Raw genomic sequence first — 16,003 nt, 5'->3', positions numbered from 1 at the left:
TACAGAGATTTCACATTTCTTTAAACAATTTTCTCTTTGGTTGACGTTCAGTTGTTCCGTATGTCTTTCACGTCTCATATTTCTTTTCTTGAAAACATTGATTGTTTTATTTTGAAAAACCTGTTTCCTGGCAGTTCCTCTCGTCCTCCCCAGTCTTGCAGTCCTCCTGTCCGTCACAGAGCCACTTGAGTGAGATGCACAGGTTGTTGTGGCAGCGGAACTGATCATCCGCACAGCGCGCTTCGCAGTCCTTCTGTAAACAAAGAGGAGCACAAAGCACTCTTCAGAAAGGGACATCTCCATGAAGCCTCAAAGCATGAGGCAATACTCCATTAGACACCAGGGGCCTTGGTTGCACTACAACACTGACAGCGCTGAGATAATTTACTATTGAAAATAGGCTGCCACGCGCAGTATATATTCTATGTTCAAGTGGCATATAAAAAAAACACTTATATGTGTATTTCACCTCTGAGGTGTCTTCTTGGGTTAATCAAGTACCAGAACCATCAAGGAGCTCAAGTATGGAAAGAGAATAAAAGCAGCAACAAACACAATTTCTCTGTTCATGACGACACCAGACAATTATAAGCACTGGGTGAAGACGATCCGTGGTGACCACTTCTAATCAGAAACCATTGAAGAAGGCCCGCTTTCTATCATATCACTGACCCAGAAAGCGACGATTGGCAGGGGATGCACATTAAATTGTAAATGAGCAGTGCATTGTTATGCATAGAAGGGGATTTCATATAAAATTGGTGTGAAAATGCTTAACAGAGCAATAAATTAGCCCCGATAATGAACGGTAATAACGAGTCTTTGTCCTTGAATTATGCATCTTACAGTAATTCATTTCCACGGACTGGCCTGATTTTCGTTATTAGTTCATCCCTTGGAAATTTGATGGGAAGAATAACCACATGTTGTCATGCCTTGCATGATGAAGGCATATTTACGTTTTGTTTCACTTCAAATCATTCAATTGGTTTCTAGAGCGCTGGTTGACAGCACTACAACACATTTTTAACATTGTCATGCCCGACACATTAACATGTAGGAATAAAACAAATTATCTTGATAAAAAAAAAAAGTGTTATTTGAACTTCATTGGCATATTAATTGTAAAATGCCAAAGAGGAAAGAATCGATTTTCTGACATGATCCTATCAAATCAACAATGCAGCACATCAAAAGTTATTTCAGAATATTACCACAGGAGTCCTTAATCTGCTTGTCTCTCCTACCTTTTTGATGGAACCTCCTTTGTTATATTAAAACACATTAGATTGCCTGCGACATGAGCAAAGAAAAATATTCTTGTGGTTGATTCCACTCCAGTCTCCTGAGTGTTTCTGAGACCCATCCTCGGCTGCCTTCCAGACAGACGACCGAGGTTTTCAAAGCCAAATTGAGTCTTTGTCAAGAAAATGCAATATAATCAGGGAGCTCGATGAGAAAAGCAGCAAAGTAGCTCTATCAGGTAGCCCAAGACTGGGCCCTACCTGTGGCCCAAATTAATGTAGTATTCATTACAGAGATATAAGACGATTTGATATTTGAAGCCAAAAATGGGTTTGACAGAATATTGAGTTACCGCTGAACATGACAAACAATAACGTTTTTGCCTCACACATGATCAATCGTTAGTCATTTCATATGTGTAACAGGTTTGAATGGGAAACTAGACTTTAACTGCAGTGTATTTAAATTGGTCCACCCACAGACTTGAGTGACGCACACAGAATTGGCAGAACTGTCAATTGACAATCCAATGAGCTGTGCAATTGGCTAATCATGGTTTCCATTCAATGTGATTGAGGAACATTCCGGGTGCAATTGTAAAACTCCATGGGCGGGTTATTATTAGAGGTCTGGAAATAGGTTGCTTTAAATACTTTCTATTTCCGAATATTCTGTCAACATTACTGGTGGAAATGGAATCAATTTGAATAATTTAGTGTTAATTACATTACATTTTTATAATATAAGACATTACCGGTTTCACATGAGCCAATACTCCGTGACAATAATATCACGTCATGACATGTCAAATAACACAGCATGATTCAATGACTGCACTTGCGTTTTATCAACCTAAACATATCATGAGATAATTAGTAAATTGTAAATAATTAGTAAATCATTTAATTAGTAAATTAGTAAATCATTATCGTTCAATGATTACATTAGAAAAAACATAAATTCAGTGTGCATGTATTAGGTATGTAATTGCAAAGTTAACAGAGGGGAATATTTAATTGTATTCAGCAGCAGTTAGATCATCTGTACTGGCAGAATTGTACGGTAATTATTTTTGCAAGCCATTAACAGCATAGTTTACCTGTCAATTGTGCTGTGTGTGTCAGTATATATCTATATATATATGTATATGTTTATAGATAGATGGATATCTTTGTTGCAGTGCACTATTCTCCAGGGCACTTGGCTACATATCTTTTACTTTTAAAAAGCTAACCATGGTTTCTGATTCTTATAGCTGCCCTGCACTCTTCCCAGCTGTTGTTTTTGTTACTTGGCTGCTCAGCCAAGATTTCAGAAACTCCAATATCGATTTCATGTTTAGATGGTTCTCAGACTCACCTGGAAGTCACTTTATGAGAAGAGTCTGCTTAGGGCAAGTTCAATCTGTTTCATGAGATCTAAGATCTTGCTCACATTTACACAGCGCTACTACATGTTATATATGAATGAATTCAAGTGGATGTTTATGTTATCCTATGGATTACGAGACACCGTGTGCATCTCAAAACTGTTCATAGCAATATATTACTGGTGAATTGTCTGTTGAGAGGCCAACGAAGCATGAACCCTTTATAATGTGTGGGTGCGACCTTACACAAACAAAGCCCAGTACAAATGGAAGAAATATCTGTTGACAGCGTGGGCATGATATCTGTTTGCGTACTTAGCGATTGTAATATGGTCACTAGATATATGGGCAACTTAGTTCAACAAAGAACCACGCAGTAATACGTTGGTTGAAGCCCTATATCAGTCATTTCCTGGTCATTGAGTATATTTAGTGCTTGTCACCCTTTTGGCATATTGTAATAATTACAGACAGTGTTTCTGCCGACCTATTAGTTATTTTTTTTAGCAATGGCAGGACAATGAGTCATTCCCAAACCAACCAGGTACAGTGAGGCTGTTCCCTTTCCGAATGCTGCAAAGTATCACACAATAGCTCTTTAAAACGATGCCAGCTTATTAAAACAACACATCCGAGTGGAAAAATAGCTGGAAGACTTTAGTGCTTAGCAATAATGTGGTAATTTCTTGCTGTTACCTCATCCGAGTTATCCGCACAGTCGTAGTCCCCGTCGCATCGGAAACGCGAGGAGATGCAGTCTCCATTGGAACACGGAAAGTCTTTGTGATTACAAGTGACTGGCTCTGAGTTAGAGAAACACAATGAAAACAACAATCATGAAGATGCAGCACCACAGCAGCGCCTTAAACTGTAAAATGTCAACTGTATAATTTTGCCTGCAAAAAATAAAGAAAAAATTTCACTTGCATCGACGCCGTAGATTAGTTTCCCCCCGGAAAAACAGCCCCCCTCACCCCAAAGAATCGGCTCAGAATCCACCAACAATTTGTAGGCTAATTAGAGTCGTTTCTGCATTGGAATTGGAGTTAACTGGCCAGGCTGCTCAGCATGCAAATACATGCACAGCCAGTCTTGCACTGGAGGGGCCCGCGGTCCCCAAAGCCAAAAATCTGGCAAGTGCCATTGCACCCATTTAGAGGGAGCCTGGGTCCCACAGGATGGCATTAAGACGCATTTAAACAGCTGCATCCGATGGTGCGGGCCTGGGCCCTCCCCTTGTTATCATGGGTTGTTAGCCAACGCAGGATGTGTGTTATGAGCTGTGCTTCAAAGGAAGGCTCCCAGCAGGCTTTGCAGCACCATCTGATTTGCCACTTCCCTTTCTGTCGGCCGAGGCCCCACCTGCTTAATTCTTTGTCCAACACTTGACTGGCCTTTATTTGCATTTTAAGTGACATTAATAGGTATTGGGAATAAGCACCTAATAAATCAAACGGGCGATGCACACTCAGCAGATCTGCGCAGAGCAGCCTATCGCGGGCATGCTTGCGCACATGTCCTGAGAGAGCATGCGAACCCAATAAGGAAGATAAAAGCGAGTTATGTGAACATTCATTTTTTTCTTCTTAGGTTCGATGCATGGATGATTCAATTATAAGCGTTATCGAAGCCTTGCTAGTTGATCTCTGCAGAAAAGGGAGAAAAAGTGACGCGACAACAAGAAACACACACACGCAAACCCATGCACACACACACACACACACAAAGACACACATACCAAGACGATGCTATCACATCCTCAGTCGAAACGTCCTCATTACCAGAGAGCCAGAGCAAAGGCCACAACATTACCTCTCTTGTATGAAATCAGGTGCGCAGGCTGGCTCATGCTTCACGCGTCTTTGTTCGAAAGATCAGCCGTGCATTACAGAACCATGAAAGGGTGTGAGGGGGGTGGTGCTACAGAAAAAAGGGGCGGAGGTTGACCTCTCCCCGTCACCTGCTAACGTAGGGATAGATAGGTGGCGGCGGCGGTGGTGCAGGTTGGAAAGGGCGGAGCTCGACGCAGAAGGGGCTACTCACTGCAGTTCTGCTCGTCCGAGTTGTCTCCGCAGTCGTTCTGGCTGTCACAGCGCCAGTGGTCCGGGATGCAGTTGTTGTTCTCGCAGCGGAACTCGTGGGGGCCACAGGTCTTCTCATCTTCATCGGGATGCGGGGCAAACAACCACCACATGACGGCGCAAACACACACACACAAACACACACAGACACAGACACACACACAAAAAAATCCAAATTCATAAATACATGAAAACCAAAATGTCTTCAAAGCGCATGAATATTAATGGCGTGTGCCTTCTTTTTCTCCATGAGAAGTCAACGTTCCTGCAGGGTTTCCCCAGGCAAGTCTGACACACGGTTTCCGAACACGCCCCGCGCTCCCCAGGCTAAAACGCTGCAAGGTGAAATACCTGAAGGAGAAGCGGAGCTGGGCCTCAAAACAGTGATAAGAGAGATAAGCTCAGTGTTGTGGAAGGGAGACAAAACTTATCGTATTATTTGAACATCAAGTATATTTGAAAGGGCCATCCCTAGATCTGATGGCGTATTAAAACGGATTAAATGTGTGGACTCCGACCAGTCTGTATATGCTTTCATCAAAGAGAGCCTTGAATTCAGGATGAATTATTAAAACATCTTTGCACATCTGCCGGAATTCACAATTCCAAAATCAATTAAGTTAGCGGAACTATTTACACTATTTGCCTAGTGCTTCATAAATACATATAGCACTACATAGCGATTTAATTAACGCTTCATTCAAGCTGACGCCGCGGAAAAGACCCCCCTGAAGAAACGCAATAAACCCTTACTTCAATTATTCCAAAATCTCAACATTCTCCCAACAAACAAGAAGAGAAAAGGAAACAATAACATTTCAATGAAGGGCTGAGTCAGGCCCCATGTCGCGGCCTAAAGCGGTTATCAGCGCGCGGGGGAAGGCCCCAGACTCCCAGATCCAAGCACTTCTGTGACAGTCTCTCGCTGGCTTCCATTCCCTGCCGTGACAGCAGGAGGAAAAAAGATTGAGCGGGACGGAGCGTCGCTGGGCTGGAGCAACAGGAACGTAAGAGAGGGGGGGGGTGGGTGGGGTGGGTGGGGGTCTGGGTTTGGGTGGGGGGTGGGGGGTTGGAGGGAGGGAGACTGCAATTCATTACCGACTGCTCAGTCTGTTGGAGCGCAGGAGAGACGTGACACAGCACAAAACAGTGCCATCACACACACATACACAAACGTGCACGCATTCACACACACACCTGCACACACACACGCACACAAACACACACAGTTCAACTGGCCTCATTACCATGCTATCCCCACAAGCCAAAGTTCCTTTTACGGGCTCTGGTAATTGAATGTGAAAAGCACGATGACGCGACATTAGCATTATTTTCCTGTGTCGCGCAATGTGTTGACAGAGGTGTTTGGCTGATGAATATTTGATGTACTGTAGAGATGGTGAGAATAATTGCCGATATGTTCGCTGTGGCTCTTAACAAAACATAAAACGCTGGTAAAACAAGGCTTAACCAAGGTCTCAAATGTCAAAGGATTCGAGCCAAACTATGAGGATTTTCATCATGAAGGTTTTACACACAAAAGAAACGCAAGACAAAACAGAGAAATTAATTAGCTGCTGAAAGGAAAATCTAAATTGAAGTCGTCATCTCATCAAAGTTGTCAAGTTTTTCTATATACAAATTTAGCCTACACTGTGCCAAAACACACACATTGCGTGTGTGTTTGCAAAACAACTTAAGCCTTTGAACAAGAGATGAAATGGAAACGTAGATCAAGAGGAGTACCTTGGGCATACAGTATATCGTTCCATAGTTTGTGTTTTATTGAGAGAGAATCGGACTGTGCCCAGACATTCACCACTTACCATATACATAATAATTCCTCCTTTTGCCATTTGTGCCATTTTCTGGATCCAAGGGGAAGTTCACATTCAGTTGATTCACTTGTTTGTGTCTGCCTGCTGGCTGAGTGAATGTGCCATCTTCCCTCAAAGGATACTTTTTTGCATGCCTGCCAGGTTCAATTCAACACAAATAAAATATGTCGACCACAATACGTTGTCATGGTATTTTGCCTGGTCAAAATAAAGTGAAAAAAACGGGGCCGACCCATTAATACAAAAACTATTGTGCAGGTATTTTTATCTGGGAAGGTTGAAAGATAATTAAAGGGACTGTTTGTATGAACAATTTGAAGGTATATTGTCTTCTCTCAATGTCTACGGATGGAAGTCCTTCACGCTAGTTCTCTCAAGGCAAGAGAGAGAGAGAGAAAGAGAGAGAGAGGGAAAGAGAGAGCGAGAGAGCGAGAGAGAGAGAGAGAGAGAGAGAGAGAGAGAGAGAGAGAGAGAGGAGAGAGAGGAGAGAGAGAGAGAGAGAGAGAGAGAGGGAAAGAGAGAGCGAGAGAGCGCCGATGGGGGGAGGGGAAAAAAAAGATAGACAGAAAAAAGAAAGTAAAAAAGAAAGAAAGAAAGAAAGAGAAAGTTGGGCAGGCAAATAAACCGAAGAGAACCCAAGTGTTAAATTGGTTAATTTCCTAATCAGAATTCTCCTCCTCTCTCCCTCTCCCTCTCTCTCCCACTGAGCTCTAAAAGGGGGACAAAAACAAGAGTGTTCAAGTGGTGCTTTTTTCACAACTCACCGCAATTAGCCTCGTCGGAGCCGTCGGCACAGTCGGGGTCCTCATCGCACACCCACAGCCTGGAGATGCAGTGCATGGACGCCTTGCACTGGAACTGATCCGGGGAACAGGTGCTCTCCGCTGGGGGCGGAGACATGGGGAGGCGGGGTGGAGATGGGGGGTGGAGAGAACGGAGGGGCCGTGAAAGTGGAGCCATGAGGGTGGAGCCATTCAATATCGTGAACAGTGACTCAGCATGCCATCGCTCAATTAAAATAATAATTTTAAATAAAGTCACGACATAAAAACGTAAAATACCCCGGGGCCGCTACTTACTGCTGCCTTTCATTTTTTTTTGATCTAGATAATATTTCAACGTATTATTATCCGAAAGCAGGATGGCAATTTATAACACCATAATGTGACCTGTAATAATAATGTGGATGTTATCATTACAATAGTGTGATGATCAAAAACCCCAAAAAATGAATTCAATGCCTCATCCGTTCACGCTTGAGGCCTTGTGATGGTGGCTTAGGTTGAGTAATTAGCCTTCCCCTTAATTAGAGCTTAACAACACCCCCCCAACCGCATCCCCACCCACCCCCCAGCTCTTTCACCTCCTCCCCTGGAATCGCACGCAAGACGTATGTGGCAGTCTGAAACACCTGATGGAGGTGCGATGTTCTGATAGCTGGCATTACATCATGGCTGTGTAGTTCCGTTCTCATACATCCCTGCTCCTGACAGAGATCTAATACCCAGACACCGCTCCTAGAACACCGAGCCCCAGACCGCAGTGTGTCATAACGGTGCAGAGTCGATTCGTTGCTCCGAAATGGAGTGATTTGAAATTTGTAATAAAAAAAAGAGTGTGTGCGTGTCGACTGAAGACAAGTAACTCCAACCTCGCTTTTTGAGCCATTCGAGTCAGGATAAAGGGGGCAAAGTATAAAATAAAATGGCTGAAAAGGCTGATTTGTCAGGCACGTTTGCAAATCTAAAAAGCTGAAATATTGGGAACACTGCATACTGCAAAGTACTGGCTACGAGTTGGACGTAACATCAACGGGACGGCAACGCTACTCACGACAGTCCGTCTCGTCTTCCGCGTCGCCGCAGTCGTCCTGACCGTTGCAGCGCAGGTTCAGAGGGATGCACTTCTGCTTCTTGTTGCACTTGAACTGGCCTGAGAGGCAGATGTACGTCTCTGGAGGAGGGGAAACAGTATCTTATTAAGCTATTGGAATCGTTAAGGCTTTGGTCATTAAGGCAAACCTTGTTTTTCATATATTTAAGATTTCGATTTGAACATCAACGGCTATCCAATCTCGATTTAACAGGGATTAAACAGAAACACAACACAATTGTCTCTTTGTATTCCTTTCCGTGCAGAACTAGTGGAATCAAAGTGAAACTCAATTTGTGTGTGTACTTGTCGAGTTAATTTTGGGTTGTTATTTATTATTACACGATTCACTCCATCTTCCATCAGCTCCCCACTGGCAATGGTTTCTAAAAGGTCCTCACCGCGCCCCCCCCCCCCGTCCTTACCACAGTTTGCTTCATCCGAGTTGTCTCCGCAGTCGTTCTCTCCATCGCAGATGAAGGGAGGGAGCGCACAGAGACCCGTGCCGCACTGGAAGCGCCCCGGTTGACATTTGAATTCCGCTTTATGGGGAAGGAAAAAAAAAAAGAAAGAAGAAGAAAAAAGTATAAAATTGTTCAATCAATCATAGCGTATCTTCATACCACAGGATTCCGTTTCCACATGATCCCAATCTTAGTTGGCACCATTCACTACAAAAGGGAAGTGTGGATTAAATATGTATACAAGTACAAGGGGAGGCATGTGAAGGGATGTGTTTGCGTCTTGTGTTTTTCTGCAGCAGCAGTAAACGCACAAAGGCTGGTTCTCAATCACTTTTAAACATATGAAATGTCCTTGCCAAATGGGTAACAGCAATATCCCAGTCATTACCATCCCAATTTGATAATTACTAATTAGACATTATGAGCTGTAGTTGTACTTAAATTGTGCGTCAACACTTTCCTTGGGCACAGACGCGGCCATGTTTAAAAACACTGGACGAGAACCGTTCCAGGTAATCTTTGGCTGTTCTTGGAAAGAAGTGGATTCAGTCTTGAGTAGACTGATTCCCTGAAAACACATTATTCCTGCTCCTGGCAGAAGGATCTGATGGTAAAGTAAGGGCGAGGAAAGATAGCGGAGACTCACTTAATTCATTTTCACAGAGTTAGAAATTTGTGATTTACTTTAACGCCCCAGCCTTTTCCTGGGAGACTTTCAAACCTGGGCACCAGAGTCCTGAAGGACAATTCTGTTATCTGGTGTCCAGATGAGAAAATTATCTCCAAAAACTGGAAATGGACTTGGTTCCTTCTTGTTTTTATGGTATCCACCACAACCAATGTGAAGAAATACATTTGGAAAGGGAATATTTTAACTAAGTTTGTTTGTTCCACTAACTATATTTTAGAAATGACAGAGTGACCATCAGTTAACTTATATCATATTTTTTAACCCAATGCGTGTTATCACTGGCTGACATTAAGTAACTCACCATTGAACTCGAAACTCATTTAATATAGAAACTCAACAAAATACACAAAATAAGTAAAAAGAAATGTTCAAGAAAAAGTTAACGACAAATCTGATGTTTTTTCTGCAGGATCATGCATTAGTCAAAGCAACCGATGGTTGTCGTGACAACACCGGGGAGCGTCTGGCAGACTCACGGCAGTCAGCTGGTTCATCCGAGCCATCGCCGCAGTCGTCCACCGTGTCACACTTCCACCAGAACGGGATGCACTCGTCAGTCCCGCAGCGGAACTGTTGGGACACCCACACCCACACCACACACCCACACACACACACACACACACACACACACACACACACACACACATCAACACACACACAAGAAACAAGAAAATACACACAAGAAACAGCTAGTCAACACATGTACACACAGGCATGTGGTGCACGCACACACACACACACACACACACACACATACACACACACGCACACACACACACACAAAAGGCCACATGAGGCCGTTCGCACACAAACAACACACACACCATCAAATTCAGAGTGAACATGGAAACAAGATGAAGGCACTTCAAAGCCAGAGCATATATCAATATGCCACCGCAAAGAGGGTAGCTATACCACAGGAGCAGGCTAACAGCCAGCAGGAACAAAAAGAGTACGCCCCATAGGGAAGCCGACAAAAAAAACAAAAAACAAAACACAACAACTCATTTGCCTTTAGGGAGGGATGTAACAACGGCACCAACAACAAAGGGGCGACGCTGATCTGAAACAGTGCGAGCGAGTTCGACTTGAACTAACCTGACTGGAGGTGCAGTTGGACAGGCAGGTCTTATTGTCCGCCGCCAGGTAGAAATTAGTGGGACAGGCACACTTGTGTTCCCCGCCGGGGGAGAGGAGGCACAGGTGGCTGCACCCTCCATTGGCAACCTGACACTGATGCTTGGGGACTGCGGAAGGAGAGAACACGTAGACGAGAATCACATCAGGGGGGCGGCGGTGTGGCCGCGTGCGCACAACGTAATGAGCAGAGCGATGAGCACCGCACATGGGCAGGGATGTGTGCCCGTGTGCGGTGCAGGGGCAACCCTCACACCGCTACAAGCCGTGAGTGTGTGTGTGTGTGTGTGTGTGTGTTTTGGCACAACATCGAGCCCTGCCGCTGCTGTAATTAGATTTTGCGGTGGCCAGGCATAGTATTTGGAAAAGCCCTTCGACGTGTTGACGCACCTTCTGTAGCGGTGGCGGGCCGTAATGGCTCCACAGGGGAGAAAACGAAGGACAATGATTATCTGCGGTGCTTTGTGTTGCTTCCTCCACTTCGGTAACAAGCAGGAGTGTGTGGGGTGAGCGATATCTCACGGCAAGTTTCTACAATTCCTACCCGTCTTGCAAAGTAGGGAATATTCTGCCAGTCTCAGGCGGTCCCGAAGATTGCTTCTTTTTAAAACTGACTTTTCTTATCATAGCCATCCTTGAATTATCCAAACTTTTCTTTGAAGGCCAAACTAAATTATTAAAGCAAAATTAAGGGGGGTAGAAGGAGAAGCCTTCTAGTTCTAGAGTAGCGCTTTTACAATCTTACAATTAGGTAAGCTAAGCCGCTTAATGCCGGGATCAGGCTCCACAAGTTCAGCCTGATTCCAACATTCCAACACCATTTTGCCGTCTCCGAAAAGCGTTCAGCGTTTTGGGCGATTATGAACGTCGGGACATCGGATCAGGCTGTTGTACCCGTCGCAGCCTGTCATGTCTGGGTCAGGCTTCGAGACCTCAACGTAAAGACTGGTGTGTCGAACGTTTTGTCTGACAACTCCTACGACCTCTGCTGATATCAAACTTAGTTGAACTGAAACATATTTTTCACATGGATTTCGGATGGTCTGTTGCATGATGAGCAATTGCGGTTAATGGATGAACTGTAATGGTAGAAATGGTATTAACATATAAATAAATGCCTCTAAACAAACATAATATAGTCATATATAAAAGTTTTGAACAGACACGAGCCTGCCCCAGCAGCAGGAACATCACATGCACACATTACACACAATCAATTAAACCAAGGCCAAAGGGGGACGGGAACTAACAACAGGTGTGCTGTCTCTCAGCCTTCTCCTACCTTCGGGCTGACGCAGGGAATGGTAGACTTTGATGGATTTGATCGCTTGCCATGAGTTGAGGAGTTCAATGGCCTGGGCGCCGCTTGTCTTGTGGGCCCGTCGCAGTGACTTGGATTTCCCATCCGTCCAGTACACGAAATCCTCAAACAGGGTCAGGGCCATCACCCCTTGGATGTGATCGTACGACACTGAAGGCAGGGAAATAAAAGGGCAGTGAGTATCCCAGGGAGACAGTGATCCAATGGAATAAATCACTTTTGATACCTAGCATCCACCTCTCAACCCCCACCCGCACTGTGCATGAGAACCAATCGCACCATGCATCAGCTTCTGAAGTGGCACTGTGTGAAACTTTTGATGATCAAATTAAAAACAATTTCATGTTGTAATTTGATATATTATAGAAGCCCACGACATGAGCGCCCATGTGGGGAAGTCCTTGGAACGCTGCTCATAATAACCTTTATTTCCCCACTGAAACATGAACAATTTATGTTATGCAAAGCCATGGTGACAGAGGTTTAAATTACTTCATAAATCATGTCAATCCCTCAATATTCTGTCATTAATCTGAGCACGCTGATGGATCCCATCTGATGCCGATTAGATATTAATAGTTCCAGGAATAATTTATGTCCCGGATTGAACGAGCTTCGTACAGCGTACGGCCGGGCTGTTTGAGTCCCGCGTTGAATTACAACTCATCACCGTCCAAGATTTACTCAACTAAGTGGCCAATTATTGTCTGTCGGTGTTGCCAAAATGACGCGCCTCACCTTTACGTCTCTGGGTGCCGTCCATGTTGGCAAACAGGATGTGATTGTCATCGGCCCAGTACAGCCGCTTAGTGGTGTAATCGATGGTGAGAGCCATGGGGCTATAGATCTCCGTGTCGATGATGACCACCTGGCCGCTGCCGTCCATGCCGATACGCCCGATGTGCGGCGCCTCGCAGCAGTCCACCCAGAACACGTACCTGCCGGTGGACAGGTTCCAACAAAGTCAGAACCCCGCCGGTGAAAACCAGATTAACATGGCCCTTAACATTATAGACATGATAAGTGTGCGAACGCCAAGGCCCTCCACACGCCATGGCGCCGTGAATTATTCATCAGCAGGTTCACTGCGAGTCAGAGTGACGATCAATCTTCAGGAAATATTGCTTGTGTTGTGTGTGTGTGTGGGTGTGTGTGTGTGTGGACTGCAGTGCAGCAACAAGTGTGTGTCCTTGTTGGTGCGGCGTGCTTTGGGGTGTGAACGGACAGGGGGCCTACCCGGTCTGGGGGTCGAGGACCAGGTCGGTGGGGTTCTTGAGTCCGGAGCTGATCAGGACGGTGGGGTAGAGGCCGTTGGCCTTGGACACCTCCATGGTCTTCCTCTCCACGTCGCACCAGTACAGGTTCTTCCCGATCCAGTCCACCGCCAAGGCACTGGGAACTGCCGTTTTGTGGACGACCTGAGGACGTGGATTACATTGGATCGACGGGTTCATGTTCAACTAAATGATCAACTATAATACATCACCTGTATTCCACAATCACAGTTTTCACTATCACTTATCCTCAGCAGCAAGGTGTGGGTAAAGGTCAGCATAAGTCAACAAATACACATACATATATATTCTGCACTGCCACACAGCGTTGTTGATTATCTGATTGACAAACAGATGGCAGAAATTCAAATGTTGAGGCCAAGTCAGAGCTGGCTTATGGTTATGCTGTTGAAGATGTTCTACTACTACTTCTGCTATTTAACGCAGGAGTATGCACATAACGGGAATGAGCATTTGAAACAAGTTATGGGTTGCAAAGCAGCCAATCTATCCTTTAGAGTCGAAGTGAGCGGACTAGTGTCAGTGGGAAAATCATTGCTATGCAGGGAGAAAATGAGAGAGGGAGTGAAACAACAAAGAGCGATGTCGGGGACAACTTATTAAACAACGTCTGACTGAGAGCGGTTCCATGATTAAAGGAAAAAAAATATGAATTCTAGAACATTCCATCAACATCCCAGCGCTCCATCATTGAGATAGCCTCGCCTTTGAATTTGAATGGGGAGAAAAAAGCAGTTGCCTGGAATAAACAGTGCTTGCGCCAGCTGGCAGATAAAACCGATGGCTTAAAAGGAAAACTGTTTCAAACTCTCGTCACCCGTGCAATCTGCCATTAAGGGACACAATATGCTTTGAGGTCCTCTCTGTCATCATTTGCAAGAAAATATATAGCATTGGCAATAGAATAGAACCCCTATTATACAGCAATTCCATCTCAATGTAGCTTCAAGGAGTCGGCTCCAAATGTCACAGATCGAGGGGTTTCCATCACAGCGCCCCCCACTCCCCCACCCCCCCAGGGGGGAAAGAAGGAGAGATTGCATTCAACATTCAAGGCTTTCACTCCCCCGGTGCTAGCATCTCTCTGAAAGGATTCACATCAGCGCTTGATGTGGAAATTAAAGTTAAGCGGCGGGAAATGTCAACATTTTAAAATGTAGCTCATCAAAGGCATAAACAAACGGCTGAATTCACCAAAGTACGCGGCCCATGGTGTTTCAAACAACCCCCCCCCCCCCCCCCCGAAAAGAAAAAATAGAGAATCACCTTGGGGCTGTGACAAGAGTTTTATGTTTAGCAAAGCGAAACAGGTGTCTTGAAAAGTGCCCTTGGTGGTTGTTTAGTGATCAATCATGCGCGCTAAAGACGAGCAGTATTTCAGTTTTTAAAGCAAAAAAAAAGTCATCAGTGTTTACTATCACAACAGTAGTGGGTTTTTCGTTTTAAATATAAATCATTGCTACTGACAGTTTCGCACATCATGTGTTTGCACGATGGTGGGTAATATGTGAGCTATAGCGGACGCTGTTATGTGTGGGCAAAACGAGTCCATAATAATGGATCTATTTAATTTGTTTTAATGGCCCAACACTCCTCTTACTCATTGTAGGGTGGGCGTAGAGGATTGGCATGGGGTTTCCGTGGCTACGCTAATTAGCCACTGTGGTTGAGGGCTGATTTGTATCTTAAACAGTTTGTGCTCACACAGAGCTGCGGCGCGGCCTCAAACTGAGAATGTGGGAGTTCATTCAGCCAAATTAGCATTTTGTCACTCCCCTGCTCCCCCCACCAACCCACCCACCAACACACTGACTCGCACACCAATGCTAATATCTACTGAGAGTCCCAATGTCTGTGCTCTGATCCGGTGACCTCGGCAGACCTTGGTGATTGCATAGAGTGCCTTGAAGCCGGGTTACCTCCGTCTTAAGGCCAACCGTGTTATCAGTGCCATTCATTTACATTCATTACGAAGCAGACAGGCTGTTGGCTGCAGGCACTTAAACGCCATTATAACATCTATAAAATAAATAAAAGAAGAGGGGAGGAAGACACAAGTCTTCAGCTTGACACTAATGGCCAGAACCGGGGTATTGACGCAGGGCTGGATAGAGCATAATCGTTAATGACTTGCATATCCGTAATTAGATGGCACGAGATTAAAAAGGAAAAAAAACGAATACGCAGCCATCAAAAAGAGCAGCGCGTGTTGATGCTGAGGAGGACATGACAAGGGCCGTCTGTGCAGGCTAGAGTGGGGGGACACGAGCTGTGGGGTCTTCAGTGACAGTGGACACCATAAGGTGGTGGTCCACGCGGCAAACAGACCCCCTGGGTACCTTGAGGTCGCTCCCGTTGAGACGCATCCGGTTGATCTTTCGTCCGCTGGGCCGGGTCGAGTCCACCCAGTAGATGAACTCCTTCCTGTAGTCGAAGTCTATGTGGATGATGTTGTTCAGACCCTAGGGATTACAGGCGGAGAGGGACAGAGAGAGAGAGAGTTGGGTTGAAGGAGAAAGGCATGGTTTTTCGATATGGATACACGTTGTATTCAGGGTAAAGAGTAGTGAGGGCTTTTTGCTATGAGAACACTATGGCGTGCGTTGCGGTATTGTAGTTGTGCCTATAGCCAGATTGTGTGTGTACACGTGCATGCACACACACAAAACGGTGCAGACGACAATGAATAA

The 16,003-nt window shown here is 45.0% G+C and overlaps 1 protein-coding gene across 1 annotated transcript in view; it reads right to left on the bottom strand.

The window, feature by feature from the left end:
- Nucleotides 1–16,003, bottom strand: part of lrp1bb (low density lipoprotein receptor-related protein 1Bb) — a 228,399-nt gene that overhangs the window by 24,278 nt on the left and 188,118 nt on the right. Inside the window, exons 58-69 of the mRNA XM_056579905.1 lie at nt 15,653–15,775; nt 13,255–13,436; nt 12,757–12,956; nt 11,980–12,168; nt 10,659–10,807; nt 10,037–10,130; nt 8,831–8,947; nt 8,367–8,486; nt 7,298–7,417; nt 4,658–4,774; nt 3,311–3,417; nt 121–253 (exon numbers count right to left, since the gene is read on the bottom strand). Coding sequence (XP_056435880.1) covers nt 121–253; nt 3,311–3,417; nt 4,658–4,774; nt 7,298–7,417; nt 8,367–8,486; nt 8,831–8,947; nt 10,037–10,130; nt 10,659–10,807; nt 11,980–12,168; nt 12,757–12,956; nt 13,255–13,436; nt 15,653–15,775 — 1,651 coding nt within the window. The remainder of the gene's footprint in view (nt 1–120; nt 254–3,310; nt 3,418–4,657; nt 4,775–7,297; nt 7,418–8,366; nt 8,487–8,830; nt 8,948–10,036; nt 10,131–10,658; nt 10,808–11,979; nt 12,169–12,756; nt 12,957–13,254; nt 13,437–15,652; nt 15,776–16,003) is intronic.

This window comes from Gadus chalcogrammus, chromosome 20 (genome assembly GCF_026213295.1).
Source record: "Gadus chalcogrammus isolate NIFS_2021 chromosome 20, NIFS_Gcha_1.0, whole genome shotgun sequence".
NCBI classification, from domain to species: domain Eukaryota; kingdom Metazoa; phylum Chordata; class Actinopteri; order Gadiformes; family Gadidae; genus Gadus; species Gadus chalcogrammus.
This window is presented reverse-complemented; position numbering and strand designations above follow the sequence as displayed.